Source organism: Hypanus sabinus, chromosome 1, assembly GCF_030144855.1.
Source record: "Hypanus sabinus isolate sHypSab1 chromosome 1, sHypSab1.hap1, whole genome shotgun sequence".
Taxonomy (NCBI): Eukaryota; Metazoa; Chordata; class Chondrichthyes; order Myliobatiformes; family Dasyatidae; genus Hypanus; species Hypanus sabinus.
The window spans coordinates 83,453,643-83,470,930 of record NC_082706.1 but is presented as its reverse complement, the minus strand read 5'-3'; the positions used below and the strand labels follow the sequence as shown (position 1 = coordinate 83,470,930).

Here is a 17,288-nt window from a genome sequence, read left to right as displayed (position 1 = left end):
TTCTTCATAGGAATAGAATTTAAATGCAAAATTAAAGATATTCATCTTTTATTTAAGTTAACTATAACATAACTAAGATTTTTTTTTTGACCAGTGGTCAGTTTTTATTTGGTAAATGGATTGTACTCATTGTACAAAGGTTGTAACAAGTATCAGCTGTTTCAATGCAAGTATCAAATTTGCATTTGCCACTTCATATGTAAACTTTACGCTGTCCCAAAGTCAAAGTCAATACCAAGTTGTATAAAGTACAAAGATAATACCACTGTTAAAGCACAGAACATTGTCAAATGAATGTATTGTAATTTTGTATTCTGTCAGCATAAATATGATTTCCAGTCTTTAATGTAACGTATGTAAACTCAGTACTGGCTAAATGCTTATACTGTATCCACAGAAGCATTCACAGAATTACATACGATCTATTCCCAATCCACTTTTTCAGATTATCCACAAGTTCTATCACAGATGTTTTGTAAATTGAAAATCACCACATCGGCAGTATTAAAATCCTGCATAGAGCAAACACTTCCTCTTGACATATCTCAATTTCTGTCCACAATTGTAGGTCACATTTTTATGTCAACATTTGCCACTGTAAATTGCAATATCAATATTTCTTCTCAGATCTGCTGTGTCAACAGTGACAATGTAGATTCAGGCTCAGTTGATACCTGACATTCTGAAACCTCTCTCTCAACTTATTGTGAATCAGGAAAGGTGAGAAAATTGAATGATGTGTTCACAAGAAACTATTGTGACAATCAAAATTACTGAAGTGTGCCGCCTGATCACAATACTGATTAAAAGAATATGTTATTCTCTGTCTCAAGTTATCTTTCTTTAAAACTTTTACTGAAGTTTTGTTTTTAAATTGCATCCATTGCAAACAACAATCACAAAAAGTGTTTGTGATAAAATAAAACAGAATATCATGGAAACACTAAGGAAGTTAGGTGGCATTTCTGAAAAAGAAACAGATTTTATCATTTCAGATGTGCGACTCTTCATCGAGGCTAAGTTAGAATTCAACCTCGTTTTAGGTTGCAAAGAAGACAGCAAGCAGGCAGAGCAAAGGTATGTGGTATGGTGGAGGGCAAGAGGAAGAATAGCATAGCTTGAGTTATTCAATCTTTATTCATCTCCAACATATCACAAAGTACCATTACTCTAAGTGTTAGTTTTATTTGTCAAACGTACATAGAGACAGACAACAGTGAAATGTGTCAGCAACCTGATGCACCATCAATAACTCACACTGAGATGTAAGGCGAGATATCGGCTTTTATTGACTGGAAGAAGGAACCAGGAGTGAGTGTCTATCATACAATGTCCTGGAGACTGAGGCCGAGCGTCAGGCCTCAGACCTCCTTTATACAGGGGCCTGTGGGAGGAGCCACAGGAGCAGTCAGCAGGGGGCGTGTCCCGACAGGCACATAGTTCACCACATAACCAACACAATCCAAGGATATGCTGGAGATAGTCTGCAAGAGAGGCCATGCTTCCAATGCCTACGTGGCACGTCCACAACTTACTAATCCTAATGCGAACCTATTTTCCTTTTTTCCTGGAATGTGGGAGGAGTCTGGAGTGCCCAGGGCCATGGAGAAAATGTACAAACACTTTACAAAATGAACCCAGGTAAGTGTAGCTAATGGTTACGCTACCATACTTCACCCTGTACTTCATTCCTCGCACCTGCTTCTCTTCACCCTGCCCCTTCTCTACAACAACATAAAATGCACTTGTTACCAAACTTTCTTAATTCTAATGAAAGGATATCAACCTGAAATGTTCAGTTTTCTCATCTCTCCACAGATACTGTGGAGCTTGCAATGTAGTCTTGGAGTATCGCTTACATGGAGTATTGCCTTCAGTGGTAGATGACCCTGCTATTGGAGAGATGTGATTAAACTGCAAAGAGTGCAAAAAAAAAAGATTGACAAGGATCTTTCCTGGACTCATGTGCCTGAGTAATAGGGAGAGATTAGACTGGATAGGTTTTTATTCCTTCAACCATAGGAGGCTGAGCAGTGATCTCAGAGAGGTATCTAACATTATGAGGGAGATAGATAAAGTGAGTGTTTATTTTCCCAGGGTTGGGGAAATGAGAAGTAGAGAATATAGTTTTAAGGCTGGAGGTGAAAGGTTTAATAAGAACCTGGGGGGGGGGGCAACTTCTTTACACAGCAGGTGGCAGATATATTGGACTAGTTACCAGAGAAAGTGGTTGAGGCAAATATATTAGAAACATTTAAGAAGTATTTGAATAGGAATATCGATGACAAATGTTTAGAGGAAGATAGGCCATAAGGGTTAGCATGGACATGCATGGGCTGAAAGCCGATTTCTGTGCTGTACATTTTTGTGACTCTAACTCTAATCCTAACGTTTAATGTTTTACATTCAGACTTCCAGTACTGTTTTGCTTTACAAGAATTGTCTGATTTCCTTATTTTCTCTTGTACTGTCTCGATGAGATTACACTGCTGAGCAAATCAACAGCAATCAACAGCCACAAAGTGGGATTCAATGCCATCATCAGCTACTTATACTCAGCTGCCACCTTATTAAGTACCTCCCGTACCTAATAAAGTGGTCACTGAGTGTATATTCATGGAGTTCTGCTGCTGTAGCCCATGCACTTCAAGGATCAACATGGTGTCCATTCAGAGATGCTCTTCTACTCTCCACTGTTGTAACATGTGGTTATTTGAGTTACTGTTGCCTTCCTATCAGCTTGAACAGTTCTGCCATTCTCCTCTGACCTCTCTCATGGCCAAAGCATTTTTACTCACAGGACAGCCGCACACTGAATGTTTTTTTTTGGATTTTTTTGCACCATTCTTTGTAATCTCTAGAAACAGTTGTCTATGAAAATCCCAGATTTCAGTACCCCTGTTTCTGAGATCCTCAAGCCACTCCATCTGACACCAACAATTATTCCACAGTCAAAGTCACTTAGATCACATTTCTTCCCCATTCTGATTCTGGTCTGTAGAACAACTAGACACCTTGACTACATCATAATGGCTTTATGTACTGAGTTGCTGCCGTTAGGTATTTGCATTATCGAGCAGTTATACAGATGTACCTAATTATGTGGCCACAGAGCGTACAGTTAGTTACAGCTTGATATTTGTAAGATGTTGGCTTAATTGCCACTTTCTGTGATGATCCAAAGTTGTAACAGATTTCCAAGAGTGGAATGGCAGGTGGTGAAGGACATTTTACATATTTAATTACTTCTATACACACAGAGATGGGTGCTCTCTGAATAAAATCTCAGGCTTCTTCAAATTAACTCTATGCACATTGCTTTTGGGGGCACCTTGTGAATCCAGAAAGGGTTTCCTCTCCTGCAGTGTCCAGCTACAATGTGATTATAGGGAGTGAACCATGCAGATCAATACCTGGTGTCCTAGCAACAGTCACGATGCCTCCATTCTGTGCATGTCTGCAGTGCCAGCTGCATTTGAGTCACACTGGCAGGGCAAATAGTAGCTAATGGGTGATAAAGGCTTTCTGCTGATGACATTCTTGAGAAATAGAGTTCATAACTGATGTACATATTAGCAACCATGTTGCCTCTGGAAAGATTATAGAACTGTCCATCATTTGGCAAAAAAAAATGCTTTCTTCTGCCTGGTCTGCCCTAGAGATGCCCTGTAATGCAGGGCAAAGTCAATGTTAAGAAGTGAGCTAAATTAGCATCATCTGTGATGAGTAGACTACATTCTCCCCTCGCTATAAAATGAGCAGCTAAGGAGTATGACATAAAGGAAGGGGTGAATTTGGTGTTTTGAAGAATGAGGGGAGATATCTCATTATGGAAAGGCCCAGATAGAGTGGCTGTGGAGAGTGTGTTTCCAATATTGGGGTGTCAGGGACCAGAGGGCACAGCCTCAGAATACAAGGAAATCTCTTTAGAATAGAAATGAGACGGAATTTATTTAGTCAGAGGCCAGTGAATCTGTGGAATTCATTGCCACCAGCAACTGCAGAGGCCCAACCATTGGGTATATTTAAAGTGCAGGCTAATAGGTTCTTGATTAGCAGTGGTGTCAAAGGTTGCAGGAGAGTGGGATTGAGACCGAAAATAAATCAAGTGTGATGAAATGCCAGGGCAACCCTGTTGGACTAAATGGGTTAATTCTGTTGGGCTGAATGGGTTGATTTTACTGCCGTGACTTATGGTTGTAGGGTCTAAGTTAGCGATAGCCTAGATGACCTCTTCCTGTCCAACTAACCCTTCAACAACTGTCGTTTACCATGAACAGTCCCTGTTTCCAAACATTATAGACACACCTTTGATGGCACAGAAAATGAACATCTCAAACCAAATTCAACATTGACTTATTGACAGGCGGTACTTTACACCTAATTCTTCTGCACCTGTTTGGCTCTCCTGCTTCTAGTGATCTCCCTGCACTGTGCTTCAGCAGTGGCCCCAATCTGGTTGGTGGAAGGCTGCTGATTGTTAACTGGGAGACTGTAGGCACTATATTTCTGAAGGAGTATCTTAATTTTATTTTTTCTATTTAGAAACAGGCCCTTCCAGCCCAACAAGTCTCTGTGACAAATTAACCTACTAACCGGTATGCCTTTGGACCGTGGGATGACCCGGAGCACCCAAAGGAAACCCATGGGGTAATGGGGAGAGCGCACAAACTCCTTACAGACAGCGGCAGAACTGAACCTGCGTTGCTGATGCTGTAATAGTGCGATGGTAACCGCATCGCTACTGTGCCACCCACACGGGATAATTCTTCTATCTACACTGTAGTAGATACTCTGTCTACTCAGTGTGGATAGAATACTTCTGTCTATTGGAAGGTCTGAATACAGACTTCAGATTTTCAGCGCAGCGCCGAGATTTCCTCCCCACAGCACAACTGAGTATCCGAAGTGACATCCAATGAGCTGATTGAAAAGTAGGTAAAGGCCGGGCGTTCAGAGGACACACCACTGTCACGAGTACATGGACGCTGTCTCCTCGCACGGCGATGAAACACATTTTCCAGATTATTTCCAGAAAGCACCTCACTTGGGCGGAAGGATGAAGTGTTTCATTTTGACAGAGGGCAGCACATTTCTGCTTGGGAAGAAGTTTTGAGTTGATCGTTAAGAGTGGGATGTGAAAGTAAAAACAGCGCATGATTCTACCAACGTTTTCAATATCAGCAGCAAGCCACAGACTCAACGACAGTTCCTCCATGGGGAACTCGTCTTGCGAACTCGTCTGCTCTCTGCAGATACTGCCTGCTGTTGCCAGCTGCGCACCGCTGTGTCAGGCACTTTTTGGGACTGCACCCAGCAAGCACCATGCATACTTGTTAAATGATGTGGCTGTCATGACTGAGTAACACACAGTGTGTGCGAGCTGTAAGACCTGCGTGTGAAGTTTACAACAGTGGGGGGGACGGTGAAGCATATGAATGCTAAGTGAATGCCTGGAATGACTTTCAGTGTTGGCTTGTTTTTCTGGTGTTGTTCTTCTTCTTGCTCGTGGTGAGTCTCATGCTGTTGCCTTGAACGTTGTGGGCATGTTATGTTGTGCTGGGACTCTTGTGGGCTGCCCCCAGCCTATCCTTGGGTGTGTTGGTTATTAATGCAAAGGGCATGTTTCAATGTGCACATGATAATTAAATCCAGAGCTGACTCTGACTCTGATGCTGGTGAATAGAGCAGTGAGTTTGATTCAGCAGATGTTAGTCAGAGCTTCTGTAAATGCTCTTACCAAGTCTGATGACTCATGTAGTGAACTGTTTCATTATACCTGCATTTATTTTTATTTATAATTTTCCATTGTACTTGAACTTCACCATAATTGTGCATATGACAATAAACTCAATGTGACTAGTGAAGGAGGGCACCTCCCTCTAGTTAAAACTGTTCAGTGCATCTCTGGCACCAGCCTACCTGCCAGCCAGCAAGGACATATATAGAGAAAGTTGCCAGAGAAAGGCCACAATATCAAGAAGCATCCCACCCACCCTGCTGATGGACTGTCTGCCCCACTCCCATCAGGGAGGAGGCTACACAACATCTAGGAGAGGACCACTAGACTCAAAAGCAATTACTTCTTTAAGCCGTCAGGCTGATTAACACCTCCACCCATTAGCCCAAACCCATGAACACCCACCACCACTACATACAATCATGTATGCAACAGTTAATTGTACATTGTGCTTACATGTTTGATTTTAAATTTTAATTTGTTGTGTTGTATTTAGTTCCTTTTTATTGAGTCCTTCAGGCTTGCTGTGTTGATACCACATCAGTTCTGGAGTAACAATCACTTTTTTCTCCTTTACAGTCATATACAGAAGAATAACAATAAACAGTCTCGAATCTTGAACTTTTGCACTGCATATACATGCATACTTGAGACAAGACCCTCTGCATTCGCTTCTAGAAATAGCTGCTCCCACAACTCTTCAAGTGCGCACCTGAAACGCTATATGACTCCCCACCCCGCACTACATTGGGACATCGTTCATACCTTGCACAAGCTGTCCAGCAAATTCTGCGGTGCAACTTCAGAGCTCTTTGCTGCACTTACTCTCCGGACAACACTCTGTATTGTATCCCAGGTCAAAGTTAATCACAGCACCCCCCTCCCCCCCAGTCAAAATCCACCTGCCGTCTAAGTGGTATAAAGTTTGGGATACCTTGAATCACCCATTTGTAAGGTTTGCCCCTGTACGTGCTTTCAGACTCTCTCTGTAGCATCGTCAGCACGGTCTGGGCAATGAAACCCATGGAATGAATAGGCAGTCTGAAGTTGGAATGTTGCCTGCATTGCAATCAATAGGACTGGTTTAAAGATACATCATGATCATTGTGCCCATTCTGAGGGCCATTAATTGATATCCTTAATGTCTGGATCGAACTTATTTATAAAATAAATGCGCTCTCAGTGTGTGGAACTAAATAAATCGTATTTAACTCAACAGTAAATAAAATAGTCCTTAAAAATAAGTACTTAGCATCTATTAACAACTATCTTGTTAATATCTCATCCTAATATAACTTGATACATAGCCATTCACTTTGAAACAACAGTGTCTGTATGAAACTTCCTCTTGCTTGCATGAAACTATTGCATGCTTCTGTGTTATCAGGCTGATCTGGGAAACATTGATATTAAACTGCAGTGGCATGCCAACAACAAAAGAATTACTGCCAGATTATATTACTTATGTTATTATTTTACTTTCCTCAAAACCAAATCTTAACTTAAAAATAGAAGCGTATACTAACCACTTAAGAAGTTCAAAAATTTCCAATACTTTCTCACAAACATCCACTAAGAAAATAAAATAAGAAAATCTCCGTCACATGAATCTTGTTGTAGTCTCCACCAAAGCATTTTTTGCCTGCACTTATTTAAGTGTACCCTAATCAGAAGCTGATATAATTCTTTTCCTATTTCCTACCTAATTCAATATGCCAACATTAATTCTCTATCTTGATATTATATCAGCAAATTATATAAATATCTTTTCAGTTAAGGGAAGGAAAAATGCCCTTTCATTAGCAACATATATTTATAAATGATATTTTTCTCCATTATCTTTAATACTATAAAAATGATGCTATGTGCCAAATGTTACTTGCTCACTAACATTATGTTAGTGATAAATCCAAAATCAGTAATATCTATTTGAGCTCATTTCAATTATTCTGATGAGAAAAAAAAATCTAATTACCTGGTATAAAGTTGTATCTTGCCAGAAATCCAATAGATTCAAGCTCGCCATCAGCAACAAATTTAATCCATAAAAATCTGCCCGATGATGTTATAAAAGGTGGAATATTTTGACCACAGTAACGTCCAATTTCAGTAGAAAATGGAAAAGGTCCATCCCGTACTTCAATGTGGTCAAATTTGCATTCCCAAGAAGGTTCAATGGAATATTTTTCATCAAAGTAGAGTTCAATACTTTGCCTTGGTGCAGCTAAACCAAAATATCAATCAATTATTAAAATATAGTGAAAATACTATTAATTAGCATAATAATATAAGACCACAAAATATTCTGAAGTGAAAAGTGCATTTGGAAGTTACAAGTTGATATACAAAGAAACTCAGAGGATTTAGTGGCAACTATGCCTTAAATAAATGTTAAACTTATGTTGCAAATTATAAGCAATGTACTTAATTTATAACGTACATCAATATATTACAACTTAATGCATCATAATTAAAATAAATTATTGTTTGCTGTTTCTATTTGTTCTGAATAGCTTTTAATGTATATTGCATTCTGCATCAAAATTATCTGCTGTCATTCATAAATCTACAATATGGATGATGATATATGGAAGGTTCTTAATACAAAATTAAAGAGTTTAATTAATTGGTATATCAAAGTAGGCCAAATTATCTTTCAGTTCTAAAATAACCTTGTTAAAAAGAGCTGTCTGCAATTAATTTCTGAAAATGTAGAGAAAGACTGAAAAACACAAAAGGACATTTTATAATCTAATAAGATGAGCTATGTGCTTTAAAAATATAGTACTCAGTATTCACAATAGACCTATTAATTGCATGGAAATACTGTAAAATAAATTCCTCATTATATTTTAGAATTTAAGAATTAAACTTTGTCAACTTCCTTTCCTGAGTCTCATGTTAATTTATTATTCTAATAGTTACCCCTTCTCAAATACTGCCTCTCTTCCTTCAATACTGAACATGGACTGTACCGCACAGAAGCAGGCTCCTGGGCCCATGAGGCCTGTGCTGAACATGAAGCCAATTTAAAGTAATCCCATCTGCCTGAATGTGGTCTATTTTCCTCGATTCCCTGCCTGTTTATGTGTCTGTCTAAAATGTTTTTCAAACATTACTATCACATCTATTCGGACTTCCTCCCCTGATGCTGCATTACAGACACCTACCATTCTCATTGTAAAACAAATTGCCTTGTAAATCTTATTTATACATTCCCCCTGTCACCTTAAAGCTATGTACCTCTAGTATTTGACATTTCTGCCCTGGGAATAAGATTTGGACCATCTACCCTATCATTGCTGCTCATATCTTTATATGCTTCTGTTGGATCACCACTCAGTCTCGAATGCTCCAGAGCAAACAACTGAACTTTGTCTAAACCCTCCCTATAGCTATCACCCTCTGATGCATGTTCTGCTGAATATCTCTGAACTCTCTCCAAAGCCTCCTCATCCATCACATACTGGAGCAGCCAATGCAATACTTCAAATGTAGCTAAACCAAAGTTTTATATTTTAGAACATGACTTTCCAACTTTTAAACTCAGTACCCCAACCACTGAAGATAAGTGTGCTCCCTTTGCTGCCCTGTCCACTTTCAGGGATCGTGGAACATGCACCGCAAATTTCCCCTGTACATCCGTTTTTCAAAGGATCCTGTGATTTACAGTATGCTTTTCTCTTAAATTTTACCTCTCAAGATGGAACATCTCACATTTATTTGAATTAATCCAACTTTTCCATGCTGATACTGATCGATATACCCTGCTGCATTGTTTGATCAACTTTCTCCACCAATTCTCCACAACTCCACCAATTTTTATTTCCGTTGATAACATCTTCATCAGCCCATCTGTCTTTTTCTCCAATTTATTTACACATACATAACCACAAGCAACAGAAGTTCCAGCAGCGATCCGCATTGACACCAGTGCTCATAAATCTCCACCCCTCCTCTTTCGTTTCTGTGGCCAGGGCAGTTTTTGAATCCAATTGATCAAGTCACAGAGCAGCACATTGCATTTATTTTTTGGATCACTCTACTTGTTGAATGCTTTCTTCAAGCCAACATATACAACATTCACTGCCCTGCCCTCATCAATCACCTTCATCACCTCCTCAAAAAACTCAAATTCGTAAGACATGACCTTGGTAAGTCATGCTGTCATTCCCTAATAAGTCCACACCTTTCTAAATGTAAGATCCTATTCCTGAGAATCTTCTTCAGTAATTTCCCTACGCCTGAAGTAAGGTTTACTGGCGTACAATATCTTACATTATTTTTTGTATTGCTCTTCTTGAAGAAAGGAAAAATGTTGGCTCTTCTCTATGCTCTGGGACCACACCTATGGCTGAAGAGCATACAAGGCCCCAGAAATTCTTCTTGTGTCTCTCTCAGTTATCTGAGGTAGGTCCCAGGAGGTCTTGGGGCTCTATCCACCTTAATATTTTTCCAAGAATGTTCCTCCTCAATTTTGATATTAACTTGTCCTAGAATATCATCATACCCCTTCCTGCTCTCACTCTTCCTCATGTCCTTCTTCTTGGTGAATATCAAGCTGGTTCTCACCCTTTCCCACTTCCTGTCTCCCTCCTTTGTTACTGAGTGATTTTTCTCTCTCCCTTCTTACCCACTTGTGTACAGCTTTCACCATTATGCTTTGCAAATTAAAATCTTGATTCCAGCTCCCCACTCGCCTTGCTAAATTTTGCATATCTGCGCTTTCTTTCACAGAATTCACTTTGATTATTTTTCTAATCATCTCTTCCTCATTAGAGTAAGCAGGTCTTATCAATGTCACAAGTTACATCGCACATGGCCATACAAAAATTATCATTCTCATCTTTCATTTTGACCTATCTCCATGCTTTTACATAGTTAACCACACTATTCTCCATTGTCTGTCCACCTTTGTATAACAGTATGGGACCACCTTTCTTCATTGTTATTCCTCTTAACATAGCCAAAGAATCAATTGCTATGCCTTCTCCTCTTATTCCCATGGTATTACTTTTAATAATGACCTCCACATTTTTCCCATGGACATTTGATAACCTTGTACCCATTGAACATCGGCAATGTTTAAATCAACCTCATGATTATATCTCAAACACTCTTCTTTTAATCTTTCAGACTGCTTGCTGGAGATGATGAGTATAAATTTCCTCTATCTACATACTAAAAAGACTAAAGCCATGGTGATTATATCCCAATAAAATTAACATACATTAACCACCAACTCCATTCCTACAACTGGAAATTATCTGACACTGAATTCAACTGTTCACAAAAGGTATTATTTTTCACCCTGAAACCTAAAACCATTACACCACACCCTAACTCATCTGTTGCTAAAGCCTATATCCATGACTTAGCTATTCCAATGTGCTCTCATGCCATACCTTATCCATTATTCTGTGTTGGAATGGTTTCTTTTACTCTTCACCCCCGCATTCACTAATCTACAGTCACATCCTCAGCTATGTTATTCTCATGAGCTTCTCATCCTTCACCTTTGTCTATCTCTTTATCTTCCCCAGCCATGCAACCCTCTAAGATATCTGCACTTCTACAGTTCTGGCTCTTAGACCACACTAATTAAGCTGCCATGTCTTCAAGTGCCAAGGTTCTCAGCTCTGAATAAACCTCTCCATTTTCCTGACTTTCAAAACTCACCTTAAAACCTACCACTTTGATCAAGATTTTGGCCACATGCCCAATTATCTCCCTTCGTGTCTTCTTGCCAAATTTTGATTGATATTGCTTGTGTGAAGCACCTTGGGAAATTTAAACAAGGCAAAGTTGCTATAGAGATAAAAGTTGCTTTGGCTTACTCTGGAACCATTTGGGCTTATTTAATATAAAAAATGAATTGCTGCATGATCTTCATTTTAACTTCCTTGCTAGAATTTGTAAATAACAATTTGTATTCCATTACTTTTACAACATTATATGGTGCCTGGCAATTCCCAGTGACCATACCTTCAATAATATATGTGCATTCTCTATCAGGAGGGTACTTATTTGGATAATTGGGAGATGTGAAGAAGCCACCATCCACGTTCTTGATCCAGGAGCCACATTGCACTGACTCTGAAGAGGATGATTTGTCTGGAAAGAGAGCAGAATTAGCTTCAAACTCTCACCCATTGGAGATAACTTCATTAAAAAGCACGGGTTGGCCTTCCTTATTTTGATCTTTAGTTGTAAGACATTATGGGAACTGAATAACATGAAGGATCATTGTAAGGGGGTGTTCTGTGCTGAGTTGTGAACTACAGATCAGCTGTTTTATAGAAGGAAGAGAACTAGAGTTTTTCACAAAATTGTTCATGAGGAGCAGATGCAGATAAGTCTTTGTGGGAGAAGGGGAAGTCAGGTGGGCCTGGAAATTGCATTCGTTGATGCAAGCACAAACTAAGGAAAGAATGAACTGTAATAGTTTAATTTATCCTAAGATATTCCCAAGGTATAAAAGAATGAGTTCATTCATCTCTTGAAGAGCAGTAACTCGCTGAAAAAAAGCAGCAACAATTTTCTTTTCCATACAGGTTGGGCAAATAAGCCGTCAATGAGCGTAAGATCAGAAAGCATAATTTCAGTTATATTAAAGGAGGACAGAATATTGGTCAGGATAGTGGAAATTTCTGGCAGAGCTGAGAGTCTGCTTCCATGATGTCTAAGACCTACAGACGTCTAGTAGACTCTGCATCAATATAATGCTGGTGTCATTTTATTTATAATACCATGACAAGTAACTTACAACAGAATTGATTTAATTTAATACACCATCTCTACCGGGAGATTTCTTCTTAGTCCATGTACAGAGTGTGACAATATATCAGAAATATCTTTTCTGTAATTCAATTAAGCCAAGGTTCTTTTTTTCCTGCAATTGTGAGATTGTTAAAATTGTTGACAATATAGTGAACCAAGGCAAGAGAGGCTTAACTGGTTCAGAGACAGAAAATTATGATACAGCATTGAGTGTGCTGGGGTACAGCAGATGTGATAAATCTTAATATAAAGCAAAACCTATGACTCTCATTTCCCTCCCCTACTTTGAATAATATGCATATCTATTCCAGCAAATAGTAAACAGTGCTCATTCTAATGCAGTCAAAGCAGTGCAGAAATGTTTCAGCCATTTCAAACTATGATTGACTTTAATGTTTGACAGATCACTGCAGTATATCTCAAAAAAGAGTGACATTATTTACTGCCAGTGATTACAATCAGATAATTAAAATTGCAGGAAAACATCGTTATGAAAGAAAGGACACTTTAAGAATTTTACCTGATATCTCTTTTGTTGATACAAAATGTCCTAACAGGATAAGACTTGATACAACTGCAAGAAGAGAGAGAGAAAAATAATCACCGAGATATTTCTTTGGTTCCTTGTTAAATAGCTATGGTCAACTACGAACTGGATGTATTGCTCCAGAATATTGTTCAATACAGCTGGAAGAAGTTCATGTACATTTCTACCGCCATTTCAGATGATGCATATGTCAATTTTAATACACTATCCTCGTCAATAAGCGCATAGGCTCTTATATCTGCCTACTCAGAAATGTACCCAGACAGAAATGAATGCACACTTCTGTTTGTGAGCAGTCTAAATACACAGCCCACCGTACAGCGGGCAACTAATGATAGTCTATTGAAGTTCTATTTCAGCTTCCTCAGGAGCTCTCAATACATCATTCAACGCTGAAAGTTTAGAAACAAACAGAATTAAGGAACTTGAGCTTAAATCGTTAATATTGGCAAGGAAAACTGTATATAGTAGTAAAGAGAAATCCAAGTATCTGGGAAGTAAAATGAAAACTAAAATCGTCTGTACAAGTAAAGGCTCTTATGCAGACAGTTGTTCAGCATCTCAGCATCAACTGATAGGTCAACGACTACCCAAGAAAGCGTCTGTTCTCTCCCCTTCTTTCCTTTCGACCCCGCCCCCACCCCCGCTTCATTCCCGACGTTACCTCCGTCTGATCTATATTGTAGAATACCCAGCTGTGTTTGTACATAGCCTGTGGGTGCCTTAGTGTTCCTTGCAGATCACCACGGACCCACAGCCTCACAATTTATGCCAAATTAACGCCATGACACTGGCATCTCATAGAGAGAACTTACCGTAAAGCAGTCTGAGCCGATGCCCATGTACCATGTCTGATTCTTATGCAAGGGGCTCCAATCCAAACTAATTCCATTTAAGCAATGCGTGGCTGACAGGGTGACGAAAGACAGATGGTTGGATGGATTCAGGAGCAAAGCTGGTAGCAGAAGATCATCCACATTCCAACTCCGCTCAGAACGCTACATTTATGCATATGTGTGATTGTATTTGTGTGTGTGTGTGTGTGTGTGTGTGTGTGTGTGTGTGTGCTCCAAACTCAGCCAAAACTAATCACCAGCAGTTTCGCACAGAATCCCTAGCCGATCAGAATATCCCCGCGATTCCCACATAAATGTTTCCACGAGCTCTTGCTTCCTTGGATGCATTAAAGGGATTAATGGGTCCGTCATCAGCCCTCTGATCACTCCACCTTTGCAATCTTCCGAGAGAATCCGTACAAAAGGAGAATTACTTCTCTCTCAAGCCGCATTTAGCATTAAAAAAAAATCCATAAAAAGGACAGATCCATTTAAAAATCACGAATGGTCGGGCACTAAAGAATTTTCCCCCTTGAAATCGTTCCAGCTCGCGCACGAACCGCTCTTTGCCCCCCTTTCCTCTTGTGGGACGTGTTTTGCATTAGAGTTCGACTTCTGGTTCTCTCCCCGGCCTACGACCATTCATCTGAAGCGGGGTCGGTCCTACCGCTATCCGCGTTGCGGTTGCGAAAATAATAACGGAAAAGTTCATCGCTTCAATCCAGTGGCAACGGGAGGGATGAAGGAGAACAAAAAGTGACTCGGTCACATGACAGTGGATTCAATCTTAAATACAAGTATCTGATAGCATCTGGCAACATCAATAATAGCAAAAACGGCAAAACAAGGTGCGAAACATCACCCAGCTGTAAAGCCTTGGGGGAGGCAGCGGCACCGAATCACTACACAGCCTCGTCCAGAGGCACAGGTAGGAGGAATTCAGTGCAGACGAACAAGCAAATGACAAACGCCCCGGCACCAGGAACTTGCTGCAGTCAACATACCGTGCATCTGCACCCAGCGAACATGGCGCGATGCTCGCCAACTGCAAATGATTTTTTTTTAAATTTATGATTCAGACGCGCAGCATTCACGCCGAGCCTCCTCTCCCCAGACGGTGGAAGGTTGGGCAGTGTCTCGCCCAAGACATTAGGGTTTGCCTTATAGGAACAGAGCCCGCAAGTTGCAACTAGGCAATGCCATCAGTGACTTCGAACCCGCGGGCTCCCGTCCAACTCCCCCAATCAGTGTACTAAATATTCAGCGATTTGTGCAAACAGATCGCTCCTATCTAGCGAAGACCCATATCATTGCTCTGTCACACCAGTTGTGCTGCCTGCCCATCACCGACTGGATTGCAGCAATTGCAAATATGAATAAACTTCTTGGTTTCATATATTCGCACCTACTCTCTGGACGCCCCCTCCCCGCCGAGGGATGTGGTTGAGGGGATGAAATTCAACGTGCATCCAAACAAATCTCCGCCTCATTAAATCGAACGTGCGGATGTTGAGTGCGATTTTTGCTTGACAGTGGTTTAAACTGAACTGCCCCACACCTTCGGGTTGATGTGCGGATTTATGTGGGGTATGTGTCGACCGGGAGTCAAAGTGATGCATGCGATACGCACAGATACTTCCGTGCGGATGTTGAGTGCGATTTTTGCTTGACAGTGGTTTAAACTGAACTGCCCCACACCTTCGGGTTGATGTGCGGATTTATGTGGGGTATGTGTCGACCGGGAGTCAAAGTGATGCATGCGATACGCACAGATACTTCCGTGCGGATGTAGAGTGCGATTTTTGCTTTACAGTGGTTTAAACTGAACTGCCCCACACCTTCGGGTTGATGTGCGGATTTATGTGGGGTATGTGTCGACCGGTAGTCAAAGTGATGCATGCGATACGCACAGATACTTCTGGTACAAAATGTCAAATGTTGTGGTGTAGAACTGGGGGAGCCCCGTTCCTGCCGTCTGGTCTCCCCTCTAACTATTCTTTTTCTTTCTAAACACTTCCGTTTATCGCTTCTCTGGCCGTCGGTGTTCAACCATCTCACTGCGGTGAAAGCAACTCTATCATCTTGCGAAAACGTAATTGGTGCGGTGAGTGGTGGGTGAAGGCAGGGGGCTGAGATGGTCTATGCCAGAATACTAAATTAATAGGAAGCTCCTCGCTCGCTGACGAGGCGAGGATGCTCTGCAGAAAACACATCTGGAACTTCTCGAATCGATCCCCCAGTAAAGTGGGCGAAACAATCTTTCTTAAACTGGGGGGGGGGGGGAACTCACAGATGTTTTTTTTAAGCACCCAATATTCCCCACAATTCCGCAAAGCTGATAACATTTCTAATACAGTGTACAATTAAAAACATAGGTTTCGCTGGAATTACTCTCGGCTAAAATACAACCAGGGCAGAGCCAGCGAGCGAAGTGGAGTAGCGGGTCGGAGGTGTTCTTCTGGACATTGAGTGGCTTAACGACCTCATCCTTTCTTCACTAATTGATAACTTTGTGTTTGTGTATTATCCACGTGAAGCTGGACTGAGATTTCAGCGTTGGGAATTCCGTGTGAAAAAAGGGAGGTAAAATATGCAGGAGGTGCGTCATGAGGTGGCCACAGCGTAGGTCTGTGGTTTTCGGCTGCTGTCCCCGTCCACTTCAAGGTCCCAGTTGTGCATTCAGAGATGCTCTTTTGCACACTACTGTTGTAACACGTGGTAATTTGAGCTATTGCAGCCTTCCTGTCCACTTGAACCAGTCTGGCCATTCTCCTCTGACCTCTCTCATTTACAGGGTGTTTTTCCCTCAGAACTACAACTCACTGAAAGTTCTTTTTTTCCACACCATTCTGTGTAAACTCGAGGCTGTAGTGTGTGAAAGTCCCAGGAGATCAGCAGTTTCTGAGATACTCAAACCACCCTGTCCAGCACCAACAATCATTCCAGGACCAAAGTCACTTAGATCACGCTTCTTCCCCATTCTGATGTTTGGTCTGAACAACAGCTGAACCTCTTGACCATGTCTGCATACTCTTATGTGTTGAGTTGCTGCCTCATGATTGGCTGATTAGATGCTTGTACCTGATAGAGTGGCCACCAAGTGTATACTGCTCCAGTGCCTGGCCGTAGATATAGTGACACAGGTTTAATATTCTCCTTACATTTCAAACCAACTTGACAGCCAGGTGCTCCTTTTCAGTTTTCTATGCTCTAAGTGGTTGCAAGGATCTTGGCTATAACCCAAAATTACTGCAGAAAACTTCCCAACCTGGCTTCCGTGAATGCTCTCAGCAGCATATAAAACCAAAAGAATAATATACCCATGATAAGCTGCAGATGCTGTACGGGTCCATCAATTCTTAATGGCCTATCCCACAAATTCTAA

General features: G+C 40.8%; 1 protein-coding gene across 1 annotated transcript in view; it reads right to left on the bottom strand.

Annotated features, from left to right (window-relative positions):
• The window catches only part of neto1l (neuropilin (NRP) and tolloid (TLL)-like 1, like), a 309,161-nt gene extending 295,182 nt beyond the window's left edge, over window positions 1–13,979 (bottom strand). The window contains exons 1-4 of the mRNA XM_059971452.1: window positions 13,883–13,979; window positions 13,041–13,094; window positions 11,726–11,854; window positions 7,716–7,964 (exon numbers count right to left, since the gene is read on the bottom strand). Coding sequence (XP_059827435.1) covers window positions 7,716–7,964; window positions 11,726–11,854; window positions 13,041–13,094; window positions 13,883–13,916 — 466 coding nt within the window. The 5' untranslated portion in view covers window positions 13,917–13,979. The remainder of the gene's footprint in view (window positions 1–7,715; window positions 7,965–11,725; window positions 11,855–13,040; window positions 13,095–13,882) is intronic.
• Window positions 13,980–17,288: the final 3,309 nt, after the last annotated feature.